The following is a 16279-nucleotide window of genomic DNA, read 5'->3' on the forward strand; positions in this document are numbered from 1 at the left end:
CTAAATCTATTGCAGGATCCCCTAATGGGCTGGTGACACGGGCATAGGGGTGCCACTACCTGTTGAATTATTTTTAGTAATATGCTCTCCAAAATGAGAGACTGGGAAATAGCTCCCAGCAGAACCTTTGCTATCTTAGCAGGAGTAAATGCAAATATCTCCTAAATGGGGCCAGAGATGGAAGTAAAGCCAGAAGCGATCAAGCAGTACATCACTCCACATTAGAAAAATGTGATCAGTACATTTATCAACACAGTTTACTTATTCACATTTATATCAGTACAAAAGTGCCATCTAGCGCTCAGGACCAGGAGGATTTTAGGGAAAGCCACTTTGGCTTCATTTAAAGTTTCCGCTGGCTGATTTTTCTGTATGTATGGATGGTAAGGTCACATCTTGGAACCTTTTGCACAACTGGCAGTAAACTTTAACGAGAGCTTTGTGCAATATAAAAAATGTAATTGGAATGTTCAATGTGGATTGCTATTTACATCAATTTGCTTTTTAGTTTTGGGTGCCTGATACCAGCAGCCCTTAAATTTACAAACTTAGAGGTCTCCTGTGCAGTCATTTTTTGCCTATAACAGAGCATCGTTGGATCTTTTTAATGGTCCTTGGACTTAAAGACTTAAAGGGTTAAATACTTTGAGCAGAACTAAATTTCAAATTTAAAAAGTAGAGCAAGTTGATTCTTAATTGCAGAAGGGACAGGCTAGGTCTTTTCTGCAATAAAAGAAACTTACATACCTGTTCACAATTTCTAATTAAACTCACCTCTTCTCATTACTTTGCCAGCACAAACATCTTCACTCCGCTTCTGGGTGCTGGATCTTTGAGAATGACATAACTTTTGTGCATGCACATGGGAGTTTATTCCTTCCTAGCAGCCACCTATATCAGAATCATACAACTATGCAAGATACAATCATATACAAGATATAATATACAAGAGACATGATTTGTCCCTTTCACAATCAAGAATCTCCCTGCTCATATTATAAAGTGCCTGTTTGCAGATGCATATTGCAGATTCACCCTGTTTTGAGATCAGTTTGAGACACTTTTGCATTCATTCCCAGTTTATTCCGAGGTGCAATTGACCTGCAGTTGATCTCCTTCCGACCTGTATTTAAAGTCTTTTTAAGCTGCATTAACCTGCTTAAAGATGATTTTTTTATTCACATTTACTTGTACAGGGAGGAAAGCAGATCTGGTCTTAACAAAGCCCATTGACATTGACCATTACAATGACTTAAGTCAACATTATTATTGTTTTTGGTAATTATTACATTTTTCTGAAAGTGTATCTATTGCCAAAACTTCTTTCCAAACTTTGGAGCTTTGGAGTAAATCCAAGAAGTTCTGAGACTTTAATGGTACAGAGGGCACTTGTACAATGGCAACATTGATGGCTCACCTTGAATTGGTAACACAAAGAAGGAAACAGAAGAATAAAATGTAAGGACAGCACATTACAAAGCTGTGTAAGTACACTAGATGACATTAAAAATTCAAATTGCAATCACCAAGGACAGCCATCGCATTACTGGAGCCCATAGCACTCCCCTTCCTCAGGGCTCAAATTGTTATCAAAGCTTAACTGGACTCATAAGCAATTTTATCAGAAAATCTGTGAGCCTAGCTGTTTAGTTTGCGGAACACAAATTTAAGATGTCCCCAATCTTAAACTAGAAGAATGTGGTTAGCAATGGCATCCTGTGTCTTTTATGAAATTTCCTATATTATTCTTGCAGTTATGCCGGGCCATGTCAAGCCCACCTACCTACCCACCTGTATTTCTCTCTTGACAACCCCATGGATTGTGTGCATCATTCTTTCTGCAACATATATGCACAACATGTCATCTTCAGCAATTAATGGCCAGCATGTGCAGTACATATCTTACACACAAGATATGTTATAATCAGATTATGTCACCAATATACCCTGGGAATCCTCAGTCACGGATCCCCTGCTGCTGTCTAACAATAGCTTTCCAAGAAACAAGTGAGAATTATTAAAAGTCAACACCAACCAGTGTTATTAGAAGAGATGAATCGATCTAGGAACAGCTTCTATAGCAACCTGAATCTGTCACTTAATTCTTTATTTCTTGGAAAACTGTATCAACTCATTGCATGGGTGATTAGCTCCTGTCATTCTTCCTATGCTCACTGTATATAATAATTTAATGTTATTAATTATATTTATATCCTGCTGCAGTCATCTCCCTAGCTGGGCTGAACAGATACAGCATAGATATGAGAATGAGAAGAAAATGAATGATGACTGGTTAGACAAGTCGGATAAACTCTTTATGTCATAATGAATGCTTATTATTACATTTGGATTAACCCTCCACAATGTGCCTGATTTTCACTAGAGGTTTACAAATTCCTGTATAATGAGGTATTGGAAGATAGGGAGTGATTTTGGAATTGCTGATCCTATAAAATATTGTTGTATTTATGTGTTGCAATAGCTCCTCATTAAAAAAGAAAAAAAAATCAACTTCTATTTTTAGTCTTGGGTCCCCCTCCCCTCCTGTTCATACTTCCATCTTTTCTCCTCTCTTACTACTTCTCCTCTTTCTCTATTCTTTTTGATCTTCTCTTTTCCTTTATTGACATGTAGCAATTAGTTTTGGATTTTTGTACCATTGTACACATGTGGTACATGTATGTTTATAAGCTCTTGACTCCAAACGGGAGTTGCAATTGCCATTATTGGCCAAACTGTAATATTGGTCTCTTTGTTCATTTGCCCCTTCTCCATTATGCTTTAGTTCCCTTGTTATGTATTCTTGTTATTAAAAAAACGTTTTCCTCTAATAAAAAACTATTGAAAACAAAAAAGAAAAAAAAATCTTTATTTTGTTCTGTGGACAAGAGAAGTGCTACTGTGCAGTCTCCATACATACAGAATAAGAACAGATACTGAGAATTACAACCAGCATACATACATACAGAATAAGAACAGATACTGAGAATTACACACAGCATATAGGACAAGAGAAGTGCTACTGTGCAGAGTCCATACACACAGAATAAGAACAGATACTGAGAATTACACCCAGCATACAGGAAAAAAAGAAGTGGTACTGCACAGAGTCCATACACACAGAATAAGAACAGATACTGAGAATTACACACAGCATATAGGACAAGCGAAGTTCTACTGTGCAGAGTCCATACATACAGAATAAGAACAGATACTGAGAATTATACCCAGGGTACAGGACAAGAGAAGTGGTACTGTGCAGAGTCCATACATACAGAATAAGAACAGATACTGAGAATTACACTCAGCATATAGGACAAGAGAAGTGCTACTGTGCAGAGTACATACATACCGAATAAGAACAGATACTGAGAATTACACCCAGCATACAGGACAAGTGAAGTGCTTCTGTGCAGAGTCCATACATACAGAATAAGAACAGATACTGAGAATTACACACATCATATGGGACAAGAGAAATGCTACTGTGCAGAGTACATACTTACAGAATAAGAACAGATACTGAGAATTACACCCAGCATACAGGATATGAAAAGTGGTACTGTGCAGAGTCCATGCATACAGAATAAAAACAGATACTGAGAATTACACACAGCATACAGGACAATTGAAGTGCTACTGTGCAGAGTCCATACATAACAGAATAAGAACAGATACTGAGAATTACACAGCATACAGGACAAGAGAAGTGCTACTGTGCAGAGTCCATACATACATAATAAGAACAGATACTGCAAGGACCAGGGTGGCCATGTGCAATGAATTCCTTGTTTCTGGGAAGGTGATAGATTGCATTATTTCTGAGCTAAGATGGATAAAATCATTAGAGATCAGAAAATCCAGAAAAAATGCTAAATTGTTGAATGATGTGTATCTCTAAATTCCATTTCCAGGAAAACAGACTTTGCTTTAATATTTCTTTATCACAGCCAAGAGTTATAGGATTTTCATTTGAATTTATCCTAGAAGTGTTTTGTACAGGGTATTGTAAATTTTGTGATATGTTATGTTGTATTATATTCTGTTCTTACAATAAAAATATCCATAAATACAGAATAAGGATAGATACCGAGAATTACACCCAGCATACAGAACAAGAGAAGTGCTACTGTGCAGAGTCCATACATACAGAATGAGAACAGATACTGAGAATTACACCCAGCCTACAGGACATGAGAAGTGGCACTGTGCAGAGTCCATACATATGGAACAAGACCAGATTCTGAAAAATACACCCAGCATATGAGAAGTGGTACTGTGCAGTCCTTGTAAACAGAATAAAAGCAGATCCTGAGAATTAAGCTATGCACACACTAGATTTTTATGATCATGATTAACTGTCCCGATCCGCAGTGGCAGACCACTAAATGGCTGACTGGGTATGACCAGTAACCCTCGTTTGTCCTTATCCCCCCCCCCCCCAGAACTAAACAGCACTGTTTGTACAGCGCTTGTTTTTCACTTGTCGTTAAAAATGATTTTTTGTGATTATTCCCAGAAAGCAAAATTTGTTATCCATGTAGCTTGACACACAGCAAACAGGACAACTAAAGCTTTTCTCTGTCACTCTACTATATCCTATCAGCATTACCCTTGTTAGCCCATAAGTCCTGCAGCACACCCTAATATCTCCCTTCCTTTTATATATATATATATATATATATAAAAGTATTTCTTCCAATATTGATGTAGCTAGTGATAGAAATTTGAAAGATTAATAAAGATTTACCGCCCCCATGTGGTGAGATAAAAGAATATGTAACAGCAACAAATATCTTACCAAGAATAATGGGGATACCTTATATATTACAAGATATAAAGCATGGGGGTTAAAAAGGTATAGGTATAATCTAGGAATTTATAAATAAAGATCAACATTAGAATCCCACTACTCCATAAGCACTAGTGTTCAAAAATGTTACTGGCTACCTCCACAGAAGCAGTTTGGGGATGAAATGTACAAGTAGAATATTTAAAATCGCACATTTTAATATTTATTTTTAAACACTAGAATAGCTTAGTACCTTATATAATAACATATCCAAAGTCATCAACTTACAAAATTGCTGGAATGACAAGTACAAGTCTGCAAGGAAAATGGCTTATACTCTTGTAAGCTTGGGCACAGAACCAGACATTAGCAAACATTTCTTCTAGTTGAGAGAGGTGAAAATATAATTTGATAGTAAGTTGACAGCTGTACCTCTTCCCATTAAAGCATTCCTCTATCCCCATTACATGATGATAGAGGAGTGGAGGCCAACAGAGCACTGAATGAGGCTTTAGGGGATGTAAAGCAAGGCTGTCAACAAAAATTGGCATTGCAATAAGAAGGAAGCTCCACTATTAATAAAAAGGTTTTCTATAGCACCAACATATTACGCAGAGCTGTACATTAAATAGGGGTTGTGATACAGACAGTGGCACAAGAGGTGGAAAGGACCCTGCCCCGAAGAGCTTACAATATAAGAGGTAGGGGAAGTATCACATAGGAGTTACATAGGAGCGTGTTGGCACTTTCCTTAAGTTCAGCTTTAGTCAGGTAAAGGAATGAAAAAAAAAAAAAATAACCAGTTAGGCATAATTAGATTTTATTTAAAAAAAACAGAGATGAGAACGCATTTAATTCATTACATTTTAAGTCTCTTGGATGTGATACTCTGTTCATACATAAGGAGAGGTAGGGGTAAAGGAGAAGTAGATATACATCTTTTTATATACAATCTTTCTCAATGCCCTTCATTCTCCAAAGGATATTTGTTCCACTTCCTTTTGTTTTCTGTGTAGTTCTTTAGCACGGTTTTTTAAGGTTTCTGCTTTGGCATTGTCTTTACTGACCCCATCCCCTAGTTTGTACATTCGGCTGGCATTGGCACATGCCCATATGTGTCCCATATCACAGGCTTTCTCAGAGTAGTGTAGGGCTTTATTCATGTCCTTGGGTAGCCCAGGAGCTCCTTGTAAATACATTGTACTCAGGTTAAAGCAGCTTGCTGAAAATTTGCCTTCACAGGCCTTTTGGTAATAGTTTCTGGCAGCAACGGGATCAGGTTTCTTATCATTTACATGACCGTCATGGAGGAGCAAGCCCACATTATGGCAGGAATCCAATGACTTCTTTCCTCCACTGTTACAGGATTTCAGGTAGCAGTTATACGCAGCTTGCAGATCCAATGGTACGCCACCTGCAGGGCACAAAAGGAACAGGTAATAAAATTTCAACTCAGGAGACTAAAGCTGTACGAAAAGGTTAAGGAATAAGTCTACATTGAAAAGGAACTTGTCAGGTCAACAAAAAATAAAGATGATGGTCTGTACAACAGAAGAGCTCCCTTTTCTAGCGCTAAATTTTGCCAGGTTATGAAAGAGCTAAATGCAACTCTACCAGCTTCTTCACCACTTCTTAACCTGATCCTTTTCCAGGTTCTTGAGCCATCTTGATTGGCCAATATGGAGTAATATAACACCTGAATATGTGTCTGGGAATGCATTCTTTCCTGGGAACCCAGCAGATATGCAGAAATTATACAATGAACTGTACACATAAAGCTCAGTGAACATTCAACAAAAGTTTGTGAACAGAAAGTCAGGTTTACTTCCTTGCAATAAAGGGATGCCTACTCACAATTTCTTGATTTGTAGGTTTAGTTGCACTTTAGGTGCTTAAGCCTCCATCAGTATTTTCAGGATTCAGCAGTTTTTAGAGTCAAACATCTTTTTTCTATACTGAAAGCTATGGCTTCTTCCTCCTAACCCTTCATCACTGCAACCCCTACTAGCTTGGTGTGACTGAAAACAATCTGCTTTGAGCCTGCGATGGGAGAGTGGGCTGGTTGCTTCCAGAGACACAACCCGCCCACCACCCTAAACCTGCGACACATACGGGGGACATGCTCTGGCTGGTGCAACCCTCCTCGCCAGGGTCAGAAGAAGGGGTTCCTTTATCTGACCCTGCTGGGGGGCAGACCGGCCAGAGCCATGGCCAATCACAAGCAATCATTTCCAGTGACAATGATCTAACTTGTAAATCTAGCTTATGCCTAGGAAGTTGCAGTTTGCATATTTACTGCATTTAGAAGATATTCTGACTTTGTTGGGAAGACAGCATTACTTTGCTTTTATATGCTACTTTAGATTGTGGAACTAAACCTGGACGATTCATCTGTCCCTATTCCAGCGCCGGGCGCCACCATCTTTCTCTTCCGACCAATCTTCAGCAATCTTGATTGGCTGTGCCAGGATGACGTAACTCCCATGTGGTTTATTCATTCCAGAACACACAAGATCTTCCCTGCCAACCAAAGCTGAAGTTGCGCATGCACAGCTCAGCTTCCATTTCAAACAACCGGAGCGATTGGGCAGCTAGGACACATTATTGCAGAGGACAATTCGCCTGTCCTTTTCTGTAATAGTAACCTGCCTGCTCATACAAACATAAAAGTGGAAAATTAGTTTCAAGTATTTCTCCTGCTTCTGTAAATCTATCTGCACCTCAAGGTTAGAGCAGGACAGACATTTGGAATATACAATGATCTTCAGACATACTTATCTGCTAATTACCTTTCCCAGTAATATGATAAGACCCCAACTTATAACAACTCTCGCTGAGCCCGAACTCTTCACAGTTCTTTTTCAGTACTTTTGCCGTTGCTACAAAATCCTTTTTAATAGTCTCCAAGTATTCGGCTAGGCGATGACAACCTGGAAAAAAAGAAGGGCGACAATGAATTATACATTCCACACAGAAGTAAAATCCCTGCAAATGTTACGATACATATACAATAGCAATTCATATTGTCTTTGAAAACTAGACAGTGATTGGCTAAAGGATAAATACCACCTGTAAACTTCAATAATATTATCTATAATGAAGCAGTTTCCATGCTGAAGTGCTGAAAAGGGGCGTATTATAGGAAAGTGAAAGGGCTTACTGATGAACCATCCAGAAACCAAAATATGGTCTTACGGATAATTACACAGGTCAACACGTTTCCCTAACACGTACAGTTTCTAAGTTGAGAGTACTATTATAGTTAACATTGTACGTGCATATATTTTGTACTAAAACGTAAGCATCATTGAAGTGAATGTTAATACATCTTCAGTGTGAAGTAAAATAATGCACACTGTGGTATAGATCTACGGAACAGTGTCAGTCAGGTACAATTGTTTCTTCAGAAATGCTTAGAGTATGATTTTCTTGTGTACTCGTTGTCTGGATTATTGCGGTACAGAATCCAGCAGTAGTCAGCCATCATACTTTCATTCCAGAAACCTTGGTAGCGGTGCTCCATTAACTGAATTTCCTGGTGAAAACATTCCCCTTGTTGATCACTCACCATACCAGGATTTTCCAGGAGGAATTCTAGATGTGAGTGCAAGAAATTTATTTTTAATGACATGTGACAACCCAGTTTCTGGTATGAAACAAGCAGATTCTGAACTCCTTCCTTGTATGCAGGAGACTTACGGCCCAGGAAATTTTCACACAGCCACCTGAATGTATCCCAAGCTTCTAGCTCAGCTGCTGAGATTGTTTGAAAACATCATACTGCAAAACAGACTTGATCTGTGGCCCTATAAATATCCGTTCCTTCATTTTTGCAGTGCTTATGTTTGGAAACTTCTCAACAAGGTACTGAAAACCCGTGGAGTTTGATTTACCTATGGCCTTTACAAGGTTCTTCGTCAAGCCTAAGTTGATATGGAGAGGTGGCAGAAATTTTATGTGGATCAAACAGAGGCAGAAACTTGACACTGCTTGTTCCGCCGGAGCACCATAGAGGGGCATCAGCACACTGCGGCGCCATGTGGGGGATCAGCACACCGCAGCTCAATGTATCACGATCTGTACCTACTCTGACATGTAGTGTGCTCAGCATTCTAATGTTCCTAATGTAATCAGTACCATACTCTATGGTTCCCAGACCCCACACTAAGCCCTGCTCTCACCATCAGAATCCTTCTCCTTGTAGCAGGCATACGAGTATTCCACACCCAGGTTATCCAGGAACTCCTTCACCTCCTCTTCATCCTTGAAGTCCACAACCCCAGCCATGACAGTCACATGTACCGGTCACAATGACCTTTAAGCCCCGCCTGCTTCCATAAAACCCGGATGTGATCATTGCTATGGAAACAGCGAAAGTTTGGGGCGGGCTCTCTAGTCTGACACGTCTCTATACGCCCCATAAGGAGCTGATTGGTCGAAACTAGCTTGCGTGCCGATTACCATCATGTGACCTAGAAACAGCAATCAGAACGCGTAGAACGAGTAGGGAGGAGCTAAGGCGGAGCCAGAGAAGTGTTGCGATGACAAGAGGTTAGGCGTGTTTTGCTATGGAACGTAATGACAGCTGATTGTCAATTAGTGTCAATGGGAGTCTATGACCCCCTGATAACTGCTGTGCGATAACTATGCCATTGTACTGTATTATAAATATAATCCAACAGGGAGGTTATAACATAGGCACAGTCTTTTGTTGGCATGACAACGCACCCAGTGCAGAGAGCTGAGAATTCCCCAAAACCTAAAAATATAATCAAGCAGGGATTACTATAATTTTAGTTTTTAATTCCACTTTTACAATTGTTGCTCAGTCTCTTTAAGCAACCGAGAATGTTAGAAAAAATGTTACCCTTTAAAGAAAAAACATAGAGCTGTTAAAAAAGTGACCCTTGCCACCCCCGATAAATGCAGTGGTACCTTCCACTCACCCTTAGGATACAATAGTGCCATAGAGGCCATAGGCAGAAACCACAGCAGAAATGGGGGGAAAATCTCACTCAGTGGGTTTTGGTTCTAACCCATTAACAAAAGGCCACATATATTTGACTAATGGCACCGCCATAGCGATGGTCTTGCATTTATTTTATTGAAGTGGTTTTCAAGTCTTAGGAAGATACCAATAAAGCAGAATGGTCGCTATGTTACAGAGGACAGAAGGTTCCTGTTGCAGACTGAGACATCAAATGAAGGGAAATCTCTGAAACTGAGCCTTGGATAGCAGTGCAGACCAATAGTCTCCTCTATCCCTGCACTGTCCAAAACATTAAAGGATGAGCGTACTTCCAAACAAAGTGCAGTCATTGTGCCCCTCCATAGATTCATCCCGAGATCCTGACGGCTACAGCCAGTGGTACCTGTGCAGTGAGGCCATATGCACACCTGTAAACTATAGCACTGCTCATGTTAAAGCAAAACTAAACCCTGCTGCACTTACCACTGCTGGGTGCCGCCATCTTTCTTCTTCTGCCCAGCAACAATTTTCAGCCATCCTGATTGACAGCTGTGTATTGTAGTAGGGGCATTGCCTGTCCCTATTGACCTGCATAAATTGCTAAAGTTCAAAGTGGGACTTTGGAGGGATTTGAAGGCAAAGCACAGGAGCTTGAATTTGATTCTAAGGTGAAATGGAAGCCAGTGAAGATAACTACAAAGAGATGCAGCAGAAGAGGAGCGGTGGGAAGGATGGATGAGTCTGGCTGCAGCATTCATATTAGATTGTAGAGGAGAAAGTCGGGTTAGTGGAATACCAGAGAGGAGGAGGGTACAGTAGTCCAGACGAGAGATGATAAGGGCGCGTATAGAAGTTTGGTAGTCTCTGGGGACAGGTAGGGGAGGATTTTGGAGATGTTATGGTATTGCATCTGTCATGTTGTGCTACAAATGTAAACACATTCACTTCTTTCCTGCACTGCCATACACTGCAAGCACATATATGTGGCTGCCATAGATGTAAAACCGGCCTAAGCCAACCCAGGCTTGTATGGAGAGGGCAGACAGAACACCTCCTAGATTGTAAGCTCCTCGGGGCAGGTCCTCTCCTCCTCCTGTGTCACTGTCTGTATCTGTCTGTCATTTGCAACCCCTATTTATTGTACAGCACTGCGTAATATGTTGGCGCTATATAAATACCGTTTAATAATAACACTAAATTTACTATCCATCCACTCACTCTATAGATGTCTGTGAGTCTTTGCTAAGCAGATGCCACTGCATGTAAACAGAGGAAGAGCCATAGTCTCCAGAATCTCTGTAAATATGAATCTGTGGAGGATAACTGTAGACTGGGAAGAACATTATACTTTACCACCCAACTGAATGTCCAGTTTAAACAGTTATGTTCCAGGTTCTTTTAAACAAAAGATGTGCAGTCCTACAGTTGGTGGAATGTCCCCTGCCAGAATGTATGATCTCTGTGTGGAAGCAGTGGTCCCTCTGCAGAGGTCTGCCATGCTTTCCGTTTAGTCAGAGCTCAGGCTCGTCAATCAGCAATGTATTGCCCACCATTCCGAGGGGCCCAGCCTGCTCCATGTAATACCTCACTATTAGTCACTGATATAGAGGGGGCAGGGCAATGCTTCACCAAGATAATTTTGTGTTTGTGGTTACTGGGCAAGCTAGTCAATATTAATCTCAGACACTTCTAAAATTCTACAGTTCTATGGTTTTGTTGTATAAATGCTTTCATTCTTTCATGTATCTATGGTCACCTCTCATGCCCTGTATGTGCAGGGTGACAGCGGAGAAGAGTTATGTAAGTGGGATCTGTCCTGGCTGACCCCAGCTCTCCTTTATACTGCACGGCCCCTTTAAGAAGGGTTGCATAGCAACGCGTTCATTTCCCGGCCTGCCGTGCCCGGGCCTCCCACTCCGGGTTGGAGGCTGCACCTTCTAAGCGGGCCGAGCCCAGGTCCCCGGGCCCGAACCCAACAGCACACCTGTCCCCATTTTCTATAATATGGTACATACTGGCAGACACTACTGCCTAACCCCCCACCATTTACAAACATGGTATGTGCTGTGTATATTTGAGGTGGGAGGGGGGTGTATTACCTGACTTCCCCCAACATGGTATGTGCTGTGTATTTTAGAGGTGGGTTACTGTACTACCCCCCCTTACCCCAACATGGTATGCGCTGTGTATATTAGAGGTGGGTTACTGTACTACCTGACTCCCCCCTTACCCCAACATGGTATGTGTGTATATTAGAGATGGGTTACTATAATGCCTGACTCCCCCTTACCCCAACATTGTATGTGCTGTGTATATTAGAGGTGGGTTACTATATTGCCCTACCCCCTCCCCCTTACCCCAACATGGTACATGCTGTGTATATTAGAGGTGGAATACTGTACTACCTGACTCCCCCCTTACCCCAACATTGTATGTACTGTGTATATTAGAGATGGGTTACTATAATGCCTAAGTCCCCCCACCCCAATTTACCCCAACATGGTACTTGCTGTGTATAAAAGAGGTGGGGTATGTGTTGTGTATCCCCCTGGCTCCTCTAAAGGTTGCTCGGGGTCCCTCATACTATGGCTTATTGGCCTCCCATTTGATGTCTTCGTGATTCTGGGGCCAACACCACTTTGTAGAGCCGGTTATTCTTCCCCCCCACTGACTCCAATTAAATTTAGTTTTAGCAGAGGGTCCCTTTGGACTTATTATTTGAAGCGCTTATCAGAGCTTGAAAGGTTGAGAAATGTTGGTGTAGAATATTTGGCATTTAGGGTTTCTCCAGATAACATTTTATTTCCACAATTGAATGAGTGGAACAGTAAAAAATGTTGCTCCTTCACTTTGTTGGTCATTAGAGAAGAACCCCATACATGGGTGATCTATGGAGAAAAGACCACCATTACTGGACCCCCCACCTGTGCAGTCCATGATGATCTGTAGGGGTTAAGGCAATGCTTCTCAATGTGGAAGCCTAAAGTTCTTCCAGAGGATGCTAGTTCTTGAGCAGTTTGTGCCTCTCAATCAGTTTTAAGTGATCCCATCTTTTTGACTATTTGTAAGAGTGACATTTTTCCCAGTGACCACCCCACCAATGTATTGTAGAAACAGTTACTATAGCAGGGGTTCCCACATGTTAAAAAAGTTAGGCTGCCGCCTTTGCTGGTCAGTTGGAAAAAGTGTGCTTATATTTTATCTCTTCTTCAAACTACATACTTCAACTTCTAAACACTCCAAAGGCCCATTCTTGTTCTGACTGTTTATACTGTAACTTTTGCCTATAGTTGTGCCAGATTTGTTTGTACAAGTTCTGCATATAAGATCTTTCAGTATGATGTTTGTGTATTTATAGATTGCTGCATTGCTTTGTTTTTCTTGCATTTCTTCCATAAGAACTAATATTTGCTGAAGAATTTTTAGAATAGACAGAAAGCTATAAATTATTCAATCACAAAACAAGAAGTACAGTAATCCTTTTTCTGTATATTGATATCACTTCTGATGCCACATGGTTTTAGCCTTGAGTTACTGTCTTGTAGTGTTTTGATGCTAAGATAGAATTGCTCTAAAAAAGTCCAGTTTATTGTATGAATTATAGCATTTTCTGGATGTTTTTGTGAGCAATGTACTCCATTTGAATCTAATAGAATCACCATCTTCACTTTCTATGTGTTATATGGTGCAGCTGATAATTTGCATCTGCAATGATGAACAATTTAGACAAATTCATTACAAATTCACAGAGAACACCATAGATAGGCACATGAACCGATCAACTGGCAATTTTGCACTTGACCAACCAGTCCAATTGGTTTTCAGATTGGTAGGTGGTTAGATGTCTCAGGTGTTTGATGTTCTGCTCTTCTATTACTTTGCAGGGGTGGGGTAAATTACAGGACAAGTTGGAAACCCCTTGGTCTGATTGGCTTAAACATGACCCGACTTGTGTACCTTAAATCAGTGTTTCTCAACTAAGGGTTCCTCCAGAGGTCATTAGGTGGTTTGTTTGTGACATTTAGATCCGTGTAAATGACACCAATGATCATTTTAGAGATCTGTAAGGGTGACATTCTTCCCACTGGCCAGCAATATAAGACATTCTTCCTACTGACCACCACCTAATATACTGTGAGCTGTGGATATAGTAATTATAGCAGGGTTTCCTCAAGAACTGAAAGTTTTTTTTAAGGGTTTCTCTATGTTAAAAAGGTTGAGAAACCCAACTCTAGAAACTAAATCTGTCAGCTTTTTTCATATTGGCACAATAGGGTCATTTAAAAAGGATAAATTAATTAATTGGTTATATTTCTGATAGGGTAGGGATTGGCTATAAAAGGATCATTTTGGTGAATTTGGCTAGCATTAACATGTATTGTCAAGCCAAGAATCCCTGGTTGTATACAGCGTTTGCAAAGTGCATGGGGCTGCATAGATTCTTAAGAGTGTTTGGCCAAAAGTAGCATACATGTAAAGTCACAGCTCCAGGTGTACCCGTTTGTTTCAGGTTGGAAATTGTGAAAGGCAATGAATTGGGACAGCAGCTGGTAATTTTACACCAGTACATACTGTCTCTATCTTTCCAAAGTTACTTTTTGTTCAATCAAGTCCTATGATTCGCATAACTCTGTACAGTCAGGCAGTGACCTCCTATGCATTTTGTGTCCTCATTGTATCATCAACCTTTTTATTGGACACAATAGGCAGGCAGTTAAATAATGGAGCTGCCTCCCTGGCTTCACAGAAGTATAGGGATCACAAAAATTCTCTGAATGAAATTACTAATCTAGCAGGTGAAACCAACATCATATTTATATTTAGAGGGTTCACTAAAGTCCCATTTTTAAGCAAAAGTAGCAGTTGCATATTCATGATAGGGATAGGGTGCAGGGCTGCACCTTAGGTATATTTTTTGTCCTTATCCTTCAATCACTTTGTAATTTTTGACCAGAACTCAAAAAGTGCAGATTTTGTTTTTAAAAAAAACCTTTATAAATGTGCAAATCATAAAGTGTTTCCTATATCTCTATTTCAGCTGTAGTTTTCTGGAGTTCCACTTAAGTCAAGCTAACCGAAGGACCCATGGAAGCAAACTTTCCTCATCTCTCTCTAGCACCAAAATCCTCACTGTTCTTTTCTGGATTTGGAATTCTTGGCTAGGCATAAACTATGGGTCTGATTTATCAAAGCTCTCCAAGACTGGAGAGGATGCACTTTTATCAGTGAACTTGAATTTGTAATAGATTTCTTAAAAATCATTTGCTATTTGTTAGCAAATGTTTTCAATCCTGAACCAGATCCATTTCAGGTTTGCTGGATCACCCAGCTTCACTGATATCCTCTCCAGTGTATCCTCTCCAGCCTTGGGAGGGCTTTAATAAATCAGGCCCAATGTAAGGCTATGTACGCACGTCAGAAGAACCTAATCCGATTGTTTCAGGGCTGATATTGGAAGAGAATCTGCTGTGTGTACAGCGCTCGTCGTCCGTCATTCTGACAACCGTTCTGGCGGATTCACGGACGGAGGAACGATCATAATAAAAGTGAAGGGGAGAAAGCTTCCCTGGTGTTACAAATCATTCTTTTTTTTTTTTTTTTTGTCTTTTAACATATTGTCTGTTAGGTTGGCTGATTTTGATCTAAATGGTTACTGCTAGTTCACTGCTAGTGTTTGGTTTTGGATTATGTAACAACTGGTAATGTTTTCAGTGTTTCCATGTTCTTCTGTGTTTTCTCACAACTTACCCAGTTGCCCAAAAAGCGATTTTATCTTACCGGAAATCAACTCAGCATGAATATTTAGGTGAAGGAATATTACACAAGTGCTACATTGAATAGAGCAGGGCTCAAAGTACAAACGTACAATCTTTTTTTTTTTTGTATTGAGTAAATTGCAAAGGGTTTGAAACTCGTTTAGTGTATTTTCTATTTCTTTCTTATGGGATTGTACCCTGCTCAGAAGACCTCCTGGCCTAAAGGTGCAGTAGGCGCCAAGTGAAAGTCTTTAAAAAGAAATGGACATTCCCCCTTTAGGCTCAATATACATGTTGAATTCTGACAGAATATCTACTTTAGTTTTGATGAAGAATGTCATATGAAGACTGACATACTTAACAGATGGAAAGGACAGTTTGTGGAGAGCTTTTTTTTTTTCTCAAAGCAAATAACAAACTAGCCCAAGGCATGGCTGCCTTTCATATCTGGGAGGAATGTTTGTACATAGAGCTGTGCCATTAAACTTGTATAATAAAACCTCAGCTCTCTGTAATGCAATGCAGTTGTGTACACACATATAGTATATATATCTCTGTGTTTTCCCCAGCCCGTTTTACCTGGGTGTACCATCCAGCATCTTTCAGTGCCCACCTGGTTGTTTTGGGTGGTGACTGAAGAGTTGGGTCACAATACATGGGCCGGTGCACTGCCTTAGTTTATTAGGGAGCCATTCAGAATAAATGGAAGTACAATATCTTGTAATAAGCTTTTGCAAATGTCTAAGGTAATTGTATTTCTGT

At 40.2% G+C, this 16279-nt stretch overlaps 1 protein-coding gene across 1 annotated transcript; it reads right to left on the reverse strand.

Moving 5' to 3' along the window:
* Window positions 1-5595: 5595 nt before the first annotated feature.
* Window positions 5596-9120, reverse strand: COA7 (cytochrome c oxidase assembly factor 7). The gene is made up of 3 exons (XM_072419653.1): window positions 8974-9120; window positions 7582-7722; window positions 5596-6206 (listed from the first exon to the last, which is right to left on the reverse strand). Exons 1-3 carry the CDS (start codon window positions 9077-9079, stop codon window positions 5761-5763), a joined length of 693 nt encoding a protein of 230 aa, XP_072275754.1. The 5' UTR covers window positions 9080-9120; the 3' UTR covers window positions 5596-5760.
* Between the last annotated feature and the right edge of the window lie 7159 nt (window positions 9121-16279).

Source organism: Pyxicephalus adspersus, chromosome 8, assembly GCF_032062135.1.
Source record: "Pyxicephalus adspersus chromosome 8, UCB_Pads_2.0, whole genome shotgun sequence".
Taxonomy (NCBI): Eukaryota; Metazoa; Chordata; class Amphibia; order Anura; family Pyxicephalidae; genus Pyxicephalus; species Pyxicephalus adspersus.

Bases quoted from the DNA above. Each gene is read 5' to 3' on its own strand.
- COA7 (XM_072419653.1), bottom strand. From the start codon at position 9,079: ATGGCTGGGGTTGTGGACTTCAAGGATGAAGAGGAGGTGAAGGAGTTC. The intron at 7,723-8,973 runs GTGAGAGCAGGG...CTTTTTTTCCAG, and splicing joins CAAGGAGAAGGATTCTGATG to GTTGTCATCGCCTAGCCGAA. The intron at 6,207-7,581 runs GTAATTAGCAGA...TGTGCCCTGCAG, and splicing joins TTATCATATTACTGGGAAAG to GTGGCGTACCATTGGATCTG.